Source organism: Acinonyx jubatus, chromosome A2, assembly GCF_027475565.1.
Source record: "Acinonyx jubatus isolate Ajub_Pintada_27869175 chromosome A2, VMU_Ajub_asm_v1.0, whole genome shotgun sequence".
NCBI classification, from domain to species: domain Eukaryota; kingdom Metazoa; phylum Chordata; class Mammalia; order Carnivora; family Felidae; genus Acinonyx; species Acinonyx jubatus.
In genome coordinates, this window is record NC_069383.1 from 141,623,438 (window position 1) to 141,641,563 (window position 18,126).

The 18,126-nt window shown below is 40.0% G+C and overlaps 1 protein-coding gene across 7 annotated transcripts in view; it reads left to right on the forward strand.

The window, feature by feature from the left end:
• The window catches only part of ERC2 (ELKS/RAB6-interacting/CAST family member 2), a 915,804-nt gene that overhangs the window by 164,177 nt on the left and 733,501 nt on the right, over positions 1 to 18,126 (forward strand). For 4 of the 7 annotated variants that reach the window (XM_053219212.1, XM_027039014.2, XM_053219214.1 and 1 more), the window contains exon 3: positions 2,919 to 3,335. In XM_053219212.1, coding sequence (XP_053075187.1) covers positions 2,919 to 3,335 — 417 coding nt within the window. Of the gene's footprint in view, positions 1 to 2,252; positions 2,277 to 2,918; positions 3,336 to 18,126 lie in introns of all 7 variants that reach the window. The other 3 variants (XM_053219211.1, XM_027039010.2, XM_053219213.1) reach the window with 1 other exon arrangement.

The window sequence follows — 18,126 nt, forward strand, 5'->3', positions numbered from 1 at the left end:
TGTTTCTTTGTGGCAGATTTATTGAGATACAATTTACGTAGCATACAATTCCCACCTCTAACATGTAAAATTCATTGGTTTTTAGTATATTCACAAAGTTGTACAATCAACACCACTATCTACTTCCAGAAAATTTTCATCACCCCCAAAAGAAATCCCATACCCTGTAGTAGTCACCCTCCATTCCCCCTACTCCAGCCACCTTGTCAGTCACCAATTTATTTTCTGTCTGCAGATTTGCTTATTCTGGATATTTCATATCAATGGAATCCTACTACATGTGGTTTCTTGTGACTGGCTTCTTTCACATGGCATAATGTTTTTAAGGTTTATCTATGCTATAGTGATACAATGTGTATCAGTACTTCATTGATTTGTATGGCTAAATAATACTCCATTGTGTGGATATACTGCATTTTATTTATTCATTCATCAGGTGATTGACATATAAATTGTTTCTACTTTTTGGCTACTATGGATATTTGTATATGAATCAACTGATGAATGGATAATGCAATGTGGTATGGTTCTATAATGGAATAATATTCACCTGTAAAATGAATTAAGTATGGATATGTGCTATAACATGGATGAGCCTTGAAAGCATGCTACGTGAAAAAGCAATGTATTGCATACTTCCATGGATATGAATATCCAGACTAGGTAAATACATAGAGACAGAAAGTAAACTAGAGGTTTCCAGGGCCTGGGGATAGGAAGGAGGAAGGGAAATGACTGGCTTAAAAGTATAGGGTTTCTTTTTTTTTTATTTTCTCATCTGTCACCATGCAATGTTATTACAATACTGACTATTTTCTCTGTGCTGTACTTTCATCTCTGTGACTTATTTTATAATTAGAAGTTTGTACTTCTTAATCCCCTCACCTATTTCACCTATCACCCCTATACTCCTTCCCTTGTCAACCACCAGTTTGTTCTTTGTATTTATGAGACTGTTTCTGTTTGTTCATTGTTTTATTTTTTAGATTCCGTGTATAAGTGAAATCATATGGTTTTGTTTTTCTCTGACTCATTTTACTTAGCATAATACCCTTTATGTCCATCCATGTTGTCACAAATTACAAGGTCTCATTCTTCTGTATGGTTGAGTGTGTATGTATACACACACACATATTTTCTTTATCTGTTTATCTATCGATGGACACTTAGGTTACTTCAATATTTGGCTATTATAAGTAATGCTGCAGTAAACATAAGGTTGAATATATCTTTTGAATTAGTATTTTTTTTTTCTTTGGGTAAATATTCAGTAGTGGAATCACTGGATCAGATGGCAGTTCTATTTTTGTTTTTAACTTTTTGATAAATCTCCGTACTGTTTTCCATAGTGGTTGCACCAATTTACATTCCCACCAATAGTACTTAGGGTTCCCTTTTTTTTCCACGACCTTGCCAACACTTGTTATTTCTTTACTTTTTGATAATAACCACTCTGACTGATGTGAAGTGATATCTCATTGTGGTCTTAATTTGCATTTTCCTGATGATTAGTGATGTTGAGCATCTTTTCATATGCCTGTTGACCATCTGTATGTCTTCTTTAGAAAAATGTTTATTCAGGTCCTCTGCCCACTTTTTCATTTTGTGCTCATTTTGTTTTCCCTCCCCTAACTTTGTATCTGGTCTACAGGTAGGAGTGTGTATTTGGTGATTGAATGAGGAACTGCTGTTTTGGAAGCATCCTGGTTTGTTCCTAGGACGAAAATGCCTTCAGGCTTATGGCTGCCTATTCTGACCAGCCTGGGGGTTGGCTCTATTGGGAAGGTGTTACAGAATTTACCAACTGTTGTCAAGCAACTGTTTATTTTCTTATAACCAGTAACTATTTTGTTTCTCTGGTGTTTTCACTCTGATTTTGGTTAAAATAGTGACCTGGAATAATATGTGGGTACTTGTGGAATGTTTTGCTTTCTTCCCTGGTAATATACCAAAGACTTTGGGTTCCTAGGTCAGAGAGACTTAGGAAAACAAAAGGTGGAATTGACCTAACTTTTTCTTCTTCTTCTTTTTTTCTTTCCTTTGATCACATTTATCAAACAGCAGTGCTATAGATTTTGTGTAGATTATGGGTCTTTGCTGTGATTAGCAGTTGTTTTTCTTTTTTTCTTTTTTTTTCTCCGTGAAGGTACTTTATGTTGATTCTTTCTGTTAAATATCCTTTGCTTGCACTGAACTTTTCTTTGTGTTGATTTTTTGCTTCATTTTTGTTTTCCATTTCCCATGCTGTTCAGTTACTGGATGCCCGAAGAACCAAGGTTGGTCCACTGTTTGCAGCTTGTTTGTTTTGCTCTGCACAGCCTCACCTCCTTGTGTGTTTGTGTCTGTCCCTGTCTGCATTTGTTCCCTTTTGCTTGCAGATGCAGTAATCCTGTTTACTAAACCTGTTCACAGCTTTATTTGTAAAAAATAAAGTCCTTGTTTGTGTCTACTTGTAGTGGATGCTATTATTTTCATTTTTTAAATGGAAATGCATTTCTGATGGAAAATAATGGATAGTAGAATAAAGAACACCTTAGGAAACAGGGAATACTGAGTCTGGAGCATTGCGGGCATAAAGAAGGTGTGTTTGTGAGACTTTCCCTTCTAACCCTTTCCACTTACTCAGTTCAATCTCTTTAGATGTATAATTTCCCTGTGACTGACACTAATATACTGTTTCTGTGTATGTGTACATTTCTCTTCTCCTAAGACATTCAGAAAGCATCATTGAATTAATTTCCCCCTCTCCATGTGCTGTCCCATGCTTCTGAAGTCACCCTGGAGGACTTCACGGCTGGCCCTCTAGACCTCGTGATTAACATTCCATCTTCATAGTGTGGTAGCAGCAAAAAGCACTTGGCATTTCCATTGACTTTGTCCCCTTCTTTCTCCTCTCCTGCTCCATCTTTCTATCACAGCACCTGCAGTTGACAATCCAAGCCCTTCAGGATGAGCTTCGAACCCAGAGAGACCTCAATCACCTCCTACAGCAAGAGAGTGGCAACCGTGGAGCCGAGCACTTCACCATTGAGCTGACTGAAGAGAACTTCCGGCGGCTCCAAGCTGAGCATGACAGACAAGCTAAGGAGCTGTTCCTTTTAAGGAAGACCTTGGAGGAAATGGAGTTGAGAATTGAAACACAGAAACAGACCCTCAACGCCCGAGACGAGTCTATTAAAAAGCTTCTCGAGATGTTGCAAAGTAAAGGTTTGCCTTCTAAAAGTCTTGAGGATGACAATGAGCGGACACGGCGGATGGCAGAGGCTGAGTCTCAAGTCAGCCACTTGGAAGTGATTTTAGATCAGAAAGAAAAGGAAAACATACATCTTAGAGAGGTAAGGATATTCACTCTATTTCCTCAAAGCCATATTTTACAAGTGAAAACATGTTACCAAGTTATTTTCACAGGTTGGAAGATATCTGCAGCCTTAACAAAATTTCCTGGCATCTGTTTTATAGTCTTCCTATCTGCTTATCACCTTTAAACTAGAATTTTGCATTAGTTCTTCTCTCTGCTCACCATACATATGTTCCATTGTTACTCGACACGTATTCGGGATCCAAGTATGTGCAGCACATGCCAATTCTAAGGTGGCTTACAACTACTTTCCCACAGATGGCCATAGTTTCAGGGTTTAGATGGTTATCAAATATCATCTCTCTAAAGGAGGAAAAGAAATAGGTGATTAGCAAAACAATGAACTTACATATTTTCATAGCTGAATTGGGGTAACATTTGTAGAAAGTAAAGCATATAGATCTTTCCAGGAAGAATGGTAAAATGTGCAGACCAGTTTTGAACATTTAGGTTTAAGACCATCTTTGTCTGCATTTTCTTTTGTCTAAGACAAGCTGTTCCAGGTTTTCTGAGTATGCATTTTATACTTAGTGGATTAAAATCATTTGAAGTCCTTCAGAGGCAGCCTCTCTGGCCTGCCACCACTCTTGAATGTTGGGATGCACAGATATCTGAGGATATGTAGTTGGGTAGAGCTTATACAAAATGTGGGTGATAGCCAAGGCTTGAAATTTTTATAACGGTTTCTTGCCACTATGGTGGATATGGATCTCAAAAGTACCGTGTAGGCAAAATGCTATGGGAGACACAGATTTCACAGAAAATAGGAAGCAATAACATGGCATTAAGTATATTAAAAATATGCTATAGCAATAAATAAAAATTCCAAAAGATATTTACATTCAGGCCAAACTAGATTTTTGGCGTCATATACCTTTTTGGATGGGCAGTTCTTGTTTTTTATTTTATTTTATTTTTTAATGTTTATTTATTTTTGGGAGAGAGAGAGAGAGAGAGTGCGCGCGTGCATGCATGCAAGTGAACAGGGAAGGGGCAGAGAGAGAGAGAGAGAGAGAGAGAGAGAGAGAGAGAAAGAGAATCTGAAGCAGGCTCCAGGCTCTGAGCTGTTAGCACAGAGCCCAATGCAGGGCTTGAGCTCATGAGCTGTGAAATCATGACCTGAGCTGAAGTTGGATGCTCAACCAACTGAGCCACCCAGGCACCCTGGATGGGCAGTTCTTGTGAGTTACTGGTTTGGTTGTTCAGAATACATGGCATCCATGATGGGGCTTGCTAATGCAGATACTCCTGGGAGTTTTCTCTGATGTAGAGTATATTTGTTTAAAACATTTGAGCAGACTTTTGTGTCTTCAGACTTAATGTCCCCCTTACCTATTCTCCCTTGTTTTATTTTCATGAGACATTAGCAACATGCTTGGGAAACCACATGACTTGGTTTTGTATTGAGATGCTTAAAGAGATGTTTTGTTGGGCCTGGGTCTTCCCATCCATAATGGAATGGGAAGAATGAATGTCATGGGCAGGCTTCTAAGATGGCCCCCAATGATTTGTACCTCTTGGAATTCATGCATTTGTGTAAATCCACATCCTTGAGTATAGGCTGAACCTAGTGACTAAACAATAGAATATGGTGAAAGAAATAGGATGCCATTGTGACTTCTATGATTAGATTACATAAGACTTATTTCCATCTTGTTAGCCAACTTTTTTGTGCTCTCACCTCGCTGCTTTGATGAAGCAAGCTGCTATGGAGAGACGCCCATGTGGTGAGGACTGAGAGTAGCCTCTAGTCAACATGCAGTGAGGAACTGAGACCCTCACTCAAACAGCCACAAAGAACTGAAAATTGACAACAACTATTTTGTGAGGTTGGAAGTGGATCTTTTCCCAGTGCAACTTTCAGATAAGATGACAGGCCCTGGGCTGACACCTTGACTGCAGCTTTGTGAAAGACTATGAAGCAAAGGACCCAGCTAAGCTATGCCTGGATCCCTGATCCCCAGAAACTGTGATATAATAAATGTGTGTTGTTTTAAGCTGCTGAATTTGGGGATAATTTGTTACACAGCAATAAATAGCTAATACAGTGGAGCAGAAACTAATCTCTTCCTGCCTTACTCCACAGAAGAGGAGCAATAACTGCTGGCATGTAATCCCTTGCACATAGAATGACTGGATTTTGAAATTTTGGTTTTGTTATCTTAGAACTATAGCTAGGAGATCACCATAGTTGAAAAAAAAAAGCTGCTGCTTTATTTTGGGTGCTAAGGGGTCATGTTGCATGTACAGCAGGGCAGTGATGCCAGAGAAACCTCTATCTGCAGCATTGACCTTGACTCCATGTTGGGGTCTTGTGGTCAGGGTAGAGTCATTCCCTTTCTGTTATTGAATTCTGCTCATTGGTAGCACTAAGTAGATGGTGCCTTGCTACTGTGTGGATGCCTCCATTTAAATGAATCTAAACACAGTTCAATTTGTGTTTTATGAGATTAGCTTGTCCTCCCAGTGGTCTGGCATGGAAATAGGTCATGTTCAAAGTCTTAAACATCAGTAAAAGAGCCCACAGAGAGTGGTACAGAAAATGTAGCCCAACACATCCAGCTAGTTTCCTTGAGTATCAGATAAAAGTCAGTGGATTGCCTTTTTCTTTGCTTACCAAGAAGGGAGCATGTAGAAAAGGTGTCTCTATATAAAAAAAATCTCATTTTAAACTTAACAAACAAGACTTGGAGCTCTGAAAGGACCTTCCCCAAGAGAAGGATTATTCTGGCTTCTGAAAGCCATTTGCTACATTTTCAGGAATTTTGTGAGCCTGCTTTTAAACCATTGATAACTTGAAATTAGTCTTGGTGGGAGTATTTACACCACAGAAATCAGCAAATGCTACCCCCAGGGCCTACACCTCTGTCACCCCATCCGTAAAGCCCATTCACCACATCTCTGAATAAATGCCGGGAAATGTTTTCCCACAATACATCATGAAGAGGCAAGTTAAATAGTGCAAGAATTATGAGTTCCTCAACCAGTCATCATTCGTTGAAAGTTTTCATATCAGCATATGGATGGATGCTTATGTGTCAGTCGCTTTGAAGAATGCTTTACGTTGATTCCTATTTAACTCTCACAACCACCTCATTCATTCATTTATCCATCCATTCAATGAGCATTTAATGAGGATCTGTTTGGGGATAAAGCAGTAGTAACTAATAAAGTTTGACTTCATTGTGCTTGTATTCTGTCGGGGTGAAATGTAATTTAACAGTTAAACAGAGAAGCATCATGAAGAAAACAAGAGGATGAAGAACTAGTGACCTGGGTGGGGCCAACTTGATTATTGGGTGATCAGGGAAGGCCTCTTGCAGGGGGTGATATTGTGAACTGAGACTTGCATGACAAAAAGGAACAGGCCATGTGAAGCTCTCAGAAGATTCTTCCAGTCATGTGAAAAGACCCATGCCTGGGAGGTAGGTTCTATTATTTTGCCCATTTTACCTGGAGGAGCTGACAGACGGGTGGCACTTAGAAGCTTGCCCAGTGTCCCACAGCTAATAAGTGTTGAAGCTGTTATTTGAACCTGGCCGACTCCAGACTTTCAGCTCTAAAACCATTTCATTGATCCCTTTTCTAGAGGAATCTTTCCCAAAATGGGCTCTGCAGAACAGCCATTTTGTAGGATGTTGATAAAGTCCTATGAGAGAAAAAGGGCTGCAGGGCCAAATGAATTTGGGAAAATGCTGGATTCCACAGAGTTTACTATAGGACTCCTCAGACTCCTTAATATGCAAGTGTATGTCAGTCATTCCCAGGAAGGGGAAGTTCCTCAAGCCCATTTAATTTGCTTTTGTCTTGCTGCACTGGTGTTCTTTTTAAACACTTTGGAAAAATGCTATGCTAGAAAATAAAAAGTGTGCTTTTAATTTGTGACCTGCAAAATACGTAAAAATATACAATTAGTTGTTTCCCATGGCCAAATAACTGGGTAATTTCCTCCATTAGTTATTCTAGAAGGCAAAGTTTATTGTAAGCTGTTTCCATATTCTCTACTGAGTTTTAGAATGTTCTTCTGTCAGGGTATTTTTTTACTTTTTAGTGGAAAAATGTGGCTGACTACTTTTGGAATTAAAGCGGTAAGAATAGCCCAGCTTGAATAAAGAAGTAGCCTGATCTCTGTTAATTTAAATGAATTTAAAACAGGATTTAAAGTGTACTTGAGGTTTTAAGTTCAGTGTGTTCCTGATTTCTTTTTCATTTTGCGTGGTTCAACCCAGTTGGGGCTAGATGGCGTAATGCTGGGGAATAGAGTGCTAGTGGTTTTATGACTCATTCTCAGGCAGAGGTGTTGGATCTCATATAAACCTCATCTCCTGGAATACTGGTTTTGTTTAGGCTATTGTTTGAGGAGATTTTGAGTTGGCAGGAGTTGCACATGGGGAGGGTCAGGTTGCTTTAGTGTCTTGTTATCTTTCGGTGGTCTGGAAAAGGCTGAGGGCGAAACCACTTCTTTGCCTGGCAGGAAACAACAACAAAAAGATTATGATCTCAACTTATTTGGAATACCAAAACTATTGCCCAAGAACTACAACTGATGTGCTAATGTGAGCTGAAGTGTTGGCTGAAACACAGCATTACTCACTAGTGTCGTGTGATACTTTGGATGCAGGTTGATTTGATAAGACATTATTTGATGTGGTAATAGTTTACCTTGTTCTTTAGCTTTTTCTGCAGAGAACATATTGTTCCTTGTAAAGATTTTGGTAATCAAGTACCCAAAATCCTATTGATTTAGTTAAAGAAAAAGTGGTTTTATATACCAAATCCCCCTATATTCACTCCCCTTAATATTTTCTCGCTGGTCCTTCGAAGGGTCAGGAGTCTCTGCATTCATTGCACTGTAGGTTTTTGAAGGGAAAGGACATATGTTGTGCTGACATGTCTGTTGATTTCCTATGCTTAATCACTTTGGGCTACTTGCCCATCTGTGGTAGCAAGAGCTGAAGAGCACTCAAGTCATTGGGTGCCACAATTACTACCAACCCAGGACCAATAAAGCCCTCAGGAGACTGGGCCTGGGCTTCCCACCATGCTGTCATTGGGGCAGGGAGGAGGAGGGCAGGGCAACATGAATTCTTGCTTTCTTCATTTATTTATCCAGGTTGTCTCCGAGCCAGTGGGAGATCCACCAAGGCAAAGTCTGTGACCTAGAAGTTCTTGAGCTCAGGACCTAAGAAGTCCTTTTACTGATGGCTCAAACCTCCACTATATGATCTTTGCTCAGACTTTTAAACTCCATCGTAGTCACCCTTATCTAAAAACCACATGGTCTTTTTGTAACATAAACTTGTCTCTAGTTCTGCTGGCTGAACCATGATTTTGCCAATGCAGGCATTTCTAATTCTGATTCTACAGATTTAACATGTTCTATTTCTACCAACAAAGCTTATCACAGAAAATATTCCTAAACACCATTGGCCATGTAAACATTTTACATACTTTCTCTTGCAAGAGTTATTTCATATATATATATATTATAGAATCTAACAATTGCTCTCTTTTTTAATAAAGTGAGTTTCTTACCTGATTACTACATCTCATCCATATTCCCAGGCCTCAAATATTGCCTGCAGGTGCTCAGTAAATGTTTGAAAGAATGAAAAAATAATTAAAAAACAACTAGAGAATTTCTCTCTGATTTATTTTGCCAGTATTGGAGGGGTGGTTCATAATGATTGTAGTGCCATGCTCTTTTATGTTTTCTCTGTCATTGCTCTGTGTTTAGCATGGAGCAGGAACTTGAGTGTAACCCTAACTGGAAGTTTTCTTTTCGTTTTTTTTGAAACTGTGTTGGATGTCATAGAATGCATGCCGAGCATCCATATGCTGTGGGAGCACCTTAGCCAAGTTTGTGGTCTTGTTCAAGGATTCAGGTGGGCAGTAAGAGAACCAGCTCACACTTACTGAGGCTTATTTTGTGATAGGTTCTGTACTACATAAATACTGTTTTCATCATTCCCATCACACAGATAAAGAGACTGGGCACAAAGAAGTAAGTAATTATTTCCAGTCACACAAAGCAAATGCTAGAGCCAAGATCAGAACCTTGGATGTCTGGCTCCAGAGTCTATACCTGTCACCATCACACGCTACTATTTCTCAGGGTGGTGTACTAAGAGGACATTGGATGGCACTTACAAGCAGTGCAGCTTAGAGGCAGGAGGCTGACGACTGGCTTCATCCAATACAGAGCTGGTCTTCAAAGGCAGGAAGAATTTCAACACACAGGGGTGGTGGAGAAATATGATTGGAAAAGAGATGGCTGATCCAGGCCTCAGAGGCAGGAACTGTGGTGGGTTTGGGGGTGCCATGAGTCTGGAACAGTTGAAACTCCACCTATCAGGAAGGAAAAGAAATAAGGCTGAATAGGTGGTTTGAGGTCAGGTTGCTGAGGGCCCTGAATGTGTGACACAGGGGATTGGCTTTTGCTCGGTAGGCTCTGGGCAGCCTTTGAAGGAGTTTTTCCAGGAGAATGGCATGATCAGAAAAGATTGTTAGCGCTAATTGATACTGGATTGGGGAGGAGGAGGCATGGAGACTAGTTAGAAGAATACCATGGTTGTTCAGGTCACCAAGAGTCTAAATCTGGGCGGTAGCCCCAGAAGTTGAAGGGAAAGGTCATCTCTGCTTGCCGGCAGGACCTTGACAACTTGGGAACCCAGTGCTGAGAGCTGTGAGGAGCAGGCAGCCTCTGTGGGCCTGGGTGCAGGTAGATGGGGGGATAGTGAGTAAATGGGAGTGGTCAGCAAGAGGCACTAGGGTTGAAGAAAGACTTGAATGTGTTGAGTTTGATGAGATCCTGCTGGAGCTATCCAACCAAGGTTGAGAATGTGGCTGAGGAAATGATTGTGAAGTTCTGCCTAAGTGCACAAGGCATTTCTGACTATTGGTCACATGTTTGTTGTTGCTGTTATTTTCACACAAACTTGATCATTTGTAGCTACCAAGCCCCCAGTCTCTGTGATCGTTCCAAAGCCTGCCATGTCATTTAGTCCTACTGTTGTTTAAGAGGTGACCTTAGGAACTGCATACTTTTCTTTCATGCTTCTTTTCTAAGCATTTAATTTTGAATATATCTTTTGAGATTACATGGAAATTTCATTGACTGATACCAACTTGATACAGATTCTCTTTGTTCTCACTGAATTCCATTTTCTCCAAGCTCTCTGTACATGATGAATGCCAATGAAACAAGTTTACAGGAAAGCACTCGGTCTGGACTCTTATTAACAACATTTCCAAAAGCAGTATTTCATAACTTTTACCCACACATTTCTAATGACAAAGAGAATGTACCTGTTGCTGTTTCTGTTTAGCATCATTTGTCTTATCTTTAAATTCTAATACATCCTTTAGTTTGAACACTGCATGCTAATTTGAAATGGTTCAGATTTTACCCCATATTGATTTTAATGAGTACCATTGATTGCTTTTTACAGTAACAGAGACTGGTGGAGCCCTAGGGAGCCATTAGGCACAAGGCATTTTGGAACCTGCTGAGAAAAGAAAGTGGTAGGGTAGAGGGAGGTGAGGGGAGGTGACAGGGATGGGGGAGAATGTCAGGTAGTTATGCTAGGAGAGACTCTCATTACTGTTCTCATTGCCCTGTCCTCTTGCTCTACTTTGGGTGTGATGGCTTTTTGAAAAATATTATTTTGGCAGCTGACCTAATTTATTATTGTCATCATTTGGTGAAACCAGGCACCACAAATGAAAACTCAGTGGTGAGAAAGTACTCATACTTCAGTATGTCACAAGCTGTGGCAATGGGAAGATGAGACAACTCAACTCTACCAAGGTCCTACCTGTCTTGGATGGAACATCAGCTAGTACCTTGCATAGGAAGGAGGCTTCGTAGTTTATAGAGCACACTCCTGTTTTGTTTTGTTTTGTTTTGTTTTGTTTTGTTTTGTTTTGTTTTGTTTTGTTTTATGTTTGTTTTGTTTTGTTTTGTCTTATTTCATCTCATTTCATTTTTTTGAGAGAGAGGGGGCACGAGTGAGGGGCAGAGAGAGCAGGAGAGAGAGAGAATACCACGAGGGGCAGAGAGAGAGAGAGAGAGAGAGAAGCAGGGCTCGAGCTCACCCCAATCAGGGCTCAAAGAACACACTCCATTTTAATGCTTTCCTATGAAACTCCTGGTAATCCTGTGAGGAAACTGAGGCTCAGAGAAATTAAGAAGTGATGACAAGTAATATTTTCTGGACACTCATGAGCATCAGCCTGTGCTCATCAATTTCCAAGGAGTGCCACTTAATGCTCCCAGCAATACTCTGGGGTGGGTAGTGGTTTCCTGCCTCTCAGATGAGGAGGCTGAGGCCCAAATGGGTGGTGTCTGGTTTAGCTTCTTAGAGCAAGTAGTGATGGATTTGGGATTCGAATTTAGGCCTGCTGTTTCCAGGCACCTGTTCCTACCCACTCTTTGATGATGCCAGGGATAACTCCTGGGTAGACCAGAGACTAGAATTCTAGTCTTCTGACTTCTTGCTCAGGGATATTTTCTCCATAAATGCCAAAAAGGAGAAAAATAATGCAAAAGGCTCTGATTTTTTTTTCTTGCTACATCTTATCAGGACTTGTTGAATCCAGGACTGTAAATCTGTGAGGTCACTGGGCAGTGGAAAGGTTAAATAGTGCCATGCAGAGTGCAGCGTCCGAACTGGATCTCCTTAGTCCACTTGTGGCTCATAAAAGTTAAAGTACTATCTTAAAATATGAAGAACAGTACTGCACATCTAGGCCCTCCATGAATTCCTAGGGAATAGATGAATTTTTGTGAATAGAGAATAAGGAGAACAGTAGGTGCTTAGAGCTGTCCTTCTCCATTTTATCTGTTCAAAGTTAGCCTTCCTTTTCAGTGTTTTAACTCTGTCATTATTTCATTGCCTAAAAGAAATGCTTGGCCTCCCCAAATTGACTTTACTTTATATCTAGTTTTTGTAGGGTATTTTGGGTTTCTCTTTATGTCAGTTGTGAGACATTAAAGCTGTATTTATAACTTCCTAATAAGTGCTCTTCTAAGTGGCTAAAATTTGATAGAGCAAAATCTACTTTCCCACCCACTCTGGCTTAGATGTGAAAGAGGAAACTATTTGTATTTCCAATTTGGCACATAGGTTGAAGAATGTCTTAAATGTTTTGGGTAAAGTGTTAAATAAGGCAATGTGAGTGCTTGCTGGGTAATCCCTACGATTGGCTTAGAGTTACAGCAATTGTAACTTACATAAAGAATGAATCAAATCCTCCTTAATAAAGGAAATATATAATAATATATGAGTGGTTTTTAGAAAAAGGAAATAAAGATGAGTGAGCCTTTAGAATAAATATAAAGACTTACTACTCAATCAGATCAAGAGTGGGCATACTATAGCTTGTGGGGAAACATGGCTCACCATCTGTTTTTTTATTGTCTGGGAACTAAGAATAGTTTTTACATTATTAAATGGTTATATTTTAAATAGTTATATAAATATATAATATCCTAAATACATATGTGTGTGTGTGTGTGTATAATATCTAAATAGTTGCTAAAAAGAAAACTTTTGATTTTACCTCCTGGCCCTCAAAGCCTAAAATATTTAATACTTGTCCCTTTAAGAAAAAGTGTGGTGCGTGGGGCACCTGTGTGGCTCAGTCGGTTAAGCGTCCTACTTCAGCTCAGGTCATGATCTCACAGTTTGTGAGTTCAAGCCCCATGTTGGGCTCTATGCTGACAGCACGGAGCCTGAGCCCACTTTGAGTTGTGTGTTTCTCCCTCTCTCTCTGCCCCTCCTCTGCCCCTGCTCACACTCTGTCTGTCTCTCTCTCTCTCCCTCTCAAAAATAAATAAACATTAAAAAAATTTTTAAGAAAAAATGTGGTGCCTCCTGAATTAGATGATAAGTAAATAGTTTTTGAATCAAGATGTTTGGTAAAAAGCATATGTACAATTTGTTATATTTCAAATATCAAATCTCACTATTTTTGTATAGCTTTTGAGTTTTTTTTTAATGAGAGACAATATTTTTTCCTGTCAGTTCTGCCTGTATTTATACCTTTCCAGTTATTAGGCTGGTGTTTTTCATCTCACCTTGGGTATTGCCAGTTATCACAAAAGTCTGCAGCTCTTCCCGGAGTAGTGGGTGTTGGGGAGGTAACCTGTGGGTTAAAAAGGGACTGTGTGGGAAGAATTCACTAACCTATAAAGTGCCAGAGAAATGGAGATTGCCATTCAAACTCCAAAAGAACCAGGAATTCCTGACCTAATTAAAACAGAGCTTCCAACTCCTCCTCCCTCCCCCCACCCCCCAATGCCTGTGCTTACTGACAGTTTTTAGGCCTACACAATACTTTAGTAAATCTGTGGCTTCTTTGAAGGAACTGGCCTGAAAAGGAAACTGTCTGTGTATAAATAAGTCATGTTAAAAGATACTTACATGTAGTAATTGTTGGTATGCCATAGATTTGCTAGGTTTTCCTGTGGAAAGTATTCTTAATCAGGTAAAGCCAGGGCCTGGTCAGGATAACAACCAAGAAATCCCCTTACCACCTGTCCTTCCTTCAGCCTCTAAGGCAGTCAGATCTGTTTTGGTAACGTGTGGGCTGAGTTGTCAGCTGTATGAACATAGTTAATTTTGGGAAAAGACCCCACCTATTTTTGAAATTTTGCTTCCTTGTTGTGGCCCAGGGTTTCTCCATCTCAGCACTATTGACATTTGGGGCAGGATAAATCTTTGTTGTGGGGCTGTCCTGTGCATTGTACGATGTTTAGTAGCAGTATCATGGGCCTCTATTCACTAGGTGCAAAAAGTACCTTTCCCCTTTCCCCAGTTGTGACAACCAAAAATGTCTCCAGACATTGAAAAAATATCTCCCAGGGGGCAAAATCACACAGACTGTGAACTGTTGGTGTAGCATGATTGACACATCCTTCTGGTGGTTGGCCTGTGGCTGTGGCAAATACAGTAATTGTCAGCCCCACCTGCTTGAAACTCTATTTTACTGAGGAAGGGCAGCTCAGTCATGATAATTCTTGACCAAAGACTGCCTGCAGGGGATTGAACTAGGAAACAGATGTGCTGAGGGGAGACGTGGGCTGGAGTCTGAAAAGAAACAGAAGTGTGTGTGTGTGTGTGTGTGTGTGTGTGTGTGTGTGTGTGTGTGTGTGAGAGAGAGAGAGAGAGAGAGACAGAGACAGAGGAAGAGAGAGAGAAAGAGGAAGAGAGAGAGAGATTGAGAAAGAAACTACTTCTGACTCCCCCTCCCTCACTCCTTCCCTCTCAGGAAAGGTGGGGTTGGGAATTAGGCAAATCCTAGAAAATAAATTTGAGGGTTTGGGGTGGTGTTTTGATCTAAGATACCATGTGGGAAGGTCGGGACTTTGTGAAAATAAAAGATGTTTGATTCTCTGGAGTATTTATGGAGTTAATAATTATGGATCTGAGAAGACACATAACTTCCCTTTTTGACTACTGGACTCTCACTGTTAATCAGCAGTTCTATTTTACGGTAAAGGTTGTTGTCCCTGCTTTCCCCCAGATGGCCTCTGAGTCTCCCTTTCTGTTTTTTCAATAAACATTTCTCTACATGAGCTGTTATCCACCCCTTCCCCAGCTCCATCAAACTTCAGAATAATTTTGGAGTGTGGTAGTTTTATCGTGTGGAAATGTAGCACAGATGTTCAGAATTACCTTTCTTTCTCCCCTTTAAAACATCATGACCACACATGCTTTGCTCTAAGTACTATTAAGTATTTTTATTATTACTATTAAAAAAATCTTGCCTCAGGCAGAGTCCTACTAAAGCTCAAGTAAAGGCAAATATTAAAATAGCAGCAAGTATTTATGTATATTGCACTAAAAAGTCTGAACTCATATTTAGCTTTTTATGCAGTTGAAACCTTTATTTTTTGACCCACTTGACCAAGTCCTCTAGTTTAGCCCTTTTTTCCTGATTCTAAAACTTTAAGTCTAGACTATAGGATTTTGTTTGCTCTCCTTCCCCCTTCCCCAATTTTCTCTAGACTTGAGTTTTTTCTCTTTATCCCACATGTATGTTTGAACTCAACATATCCTGCATATATGTTTGAACTCATATATGTTTAAACTTCACTTAATGAGGTTTCGTGGGAGGATTTGGACTGCCAGCATGAATTAGTGCATATTTTTAAAAGTTATTAATGGAGGAAAGGTCTCTTCTTGCAGAGAATTCCACGGATGAGTGGCAGAGTTTCTCTGTTCTTCAAGTGCTGCATATTGGGGCCAGTGATCATACACAAAGAAAATGCTTTATCAACACTCAATATCTCCCCCACTCAGAAACCTATTTGTGGAGATCAGCTGCTTCTCTAACCTTAGCTTCTTTTGGGTTTATTAGTGCCACTTTCTTTTTATATTTCTTGGCCAGACTTAAACATATTTTTCTAAATAGTTGCTAAAAAGAAAACCTCTTTAGATTTAATCACTTGAACCTGGAATGAAGAGCTCCCTCACCACCTGTGAGCACTTTTTAGCATGCTGGAAATTAATCCTGGTTTAGACAAATGATCTTTAAAGCATTGCTTTTTTTCCATCCACATCCAAATAGGAATGCATTGCAAGGTGATTTTCTTTGAAAGGGCAATGGAGATCTTCGTCCTTCTGTCAGAGTTCATACAGCAAAGAAGAGGCAAAACCTGACTGTGCCTTAGACAGCAGAAATAACACTTAATGTAGGTACTCCACCATAGCTTCATGATACCCAGTGGTCTTCCTGCCAAGAGTCTCTGTTGCAGTACTTTTATGATGCATGTCAAGATTTAGATAGTTTTAAGGACTCAAGCTTTAGTTGCTTTAAAAGACAAAATGTTGCACATGACTGGATCTTTGCCAATTCCACACTGGAAGCTTGAGACTCCTTAAAAACCTGCCAGGTGCTAACCTCAATGGATATTCTTAGGCTGCCTCTTGAGCAATTGTTACAGGGAGAGGGATAACCGGAGTTTAGTGGAGATTTGACGATGCTTATGCTGAGCAGGGACTTCTGACACGTGATGACACATGATTCTCCAGAAGGCTTGACATCTCTTGTTTTCCCCTCTTTGTAGGCTGTGGTTATCTTTGCATGCTGGCTTCTTGCTTGGTTGCCTCACAGACACAAATGTGAGGGGACTTCAGGAGAATGGTCTAAAATGACCACACTTCCTGAAATCACAGTACCCTCTTGAGAAATCTGTGTGGCACGGTCTGTCTGAGGGCTGTCACACACAGAGAGAAAGGTTGATGGAGTGTCATCTTGGGAGGCCCTGGCAGGGTGCTGCTAATAGCATAAATCATCAGTGTTGTTGCTGCCACTGGTAAAAAATAGAAGGCTGTCTGGTGCAGGCACGAAGCTCAGTCCTGTACTCAGTTACTCCTCAGAGCAACCCTGTGAGGTGTAGGTGCTGACATTGTCCCATTACTTCATCAGGGAAGCTAAGTAGCTTGCCTAAGGCCTCAGGAGGGATGTGACCTCAGAAATGAGAAGCATTGTACCTACTGTTCTGTAGAAAAGTCAAAATAATTTCTAGTCATTTCTTCCCACCCGGCTCCTCTCTGTCTCTGTGATTTGTTTTCTTTGACACTTTCCTTTTCTATTTAGGTTTCTGATGTGGCTCACGTTATGATTTCATTTAAAATCTTATTCTTTCTCTTATTAAGTTGGTTTCCTTCTCTTTTATTTTAACCTCAATCATTTCCTTCCCTTTGCATTTTCATATGCATTGTTTTATGGGGTTAATTGTCTCTCTTGTTGTGTTCCAAGTAGAAGTTCTGGGCTTTTGCAAGAGACCTAAGAATGCTAGTGAAATTTATAGGAGACTTCTGGCCCAATATAATTTTAGCCAGCAATTTTCTGTGCTTCCTGTAAAACCCTTCCATCCACCTGTGCAAGTTTATTCTTCTTTGGTCTTAAATGAAATGACCTATACAAAGCACTTTGCATGAGACTTGGCTCAACAAATGTCATTTATGTTTCTTTGAAGAAAGGTGAGGAGGGGATGAACAAGAGTTATGGTCACATCAGTTGGTCTCCTAGTAAAGCAAGTCCATGCTCCCTTTACAAACCATTGACTTCTCTTTTCAGAATCAAACCTCACTTGGTGGCATTTTATAGGTCACTTGTTGGGGCACAGGTGTTTGTACTGAGCTGTGCAAACTTGAAAGTGACCTTCTCTGCACCATCCTGGGCTCACTTTTTATTGCTTCAGAATGTTATAGACTGGATTATATTGTGTTGTAAATACCTAGTTCACAGGGTTTGAATAAACTTAAATGTAATGCATGTAATAGATGAATTATATGTAATACATGAATACATGTAAGGGCTGGCACATTGTAGGTGCTCGTTAAATGTTACTTTACTATCTTTATATCTATATGTTTATCCACCTATCTATATCTCAAGACTGTGCATTTCTTGAGTGCAGGAATCATATCTTATTAATCTTTAATATCACCAGCACCTGTCACACAGTAGGTGCTGACTGCTGGTTTATCATTATTGATACATATCTGCCTCTTGTGAGGAGAGATCATCTTACACATCTTTAATAGATGACCAAAGTGTTTGATGTATATAGAAGATGACTGGGGAAAGAAAACATGAGATAATTAGAAGTTGTTACAACCTTTGAGATGACATAAAAGTTCTTTTTTTTTTTATTATATGAAATTTATTGTCAAATTAGTTTCCATACAACACCCAGTGCTCATCCCAAAAGATGCCCTCTTCAATGCCCATCACCTACCCTCCCCTCCCTC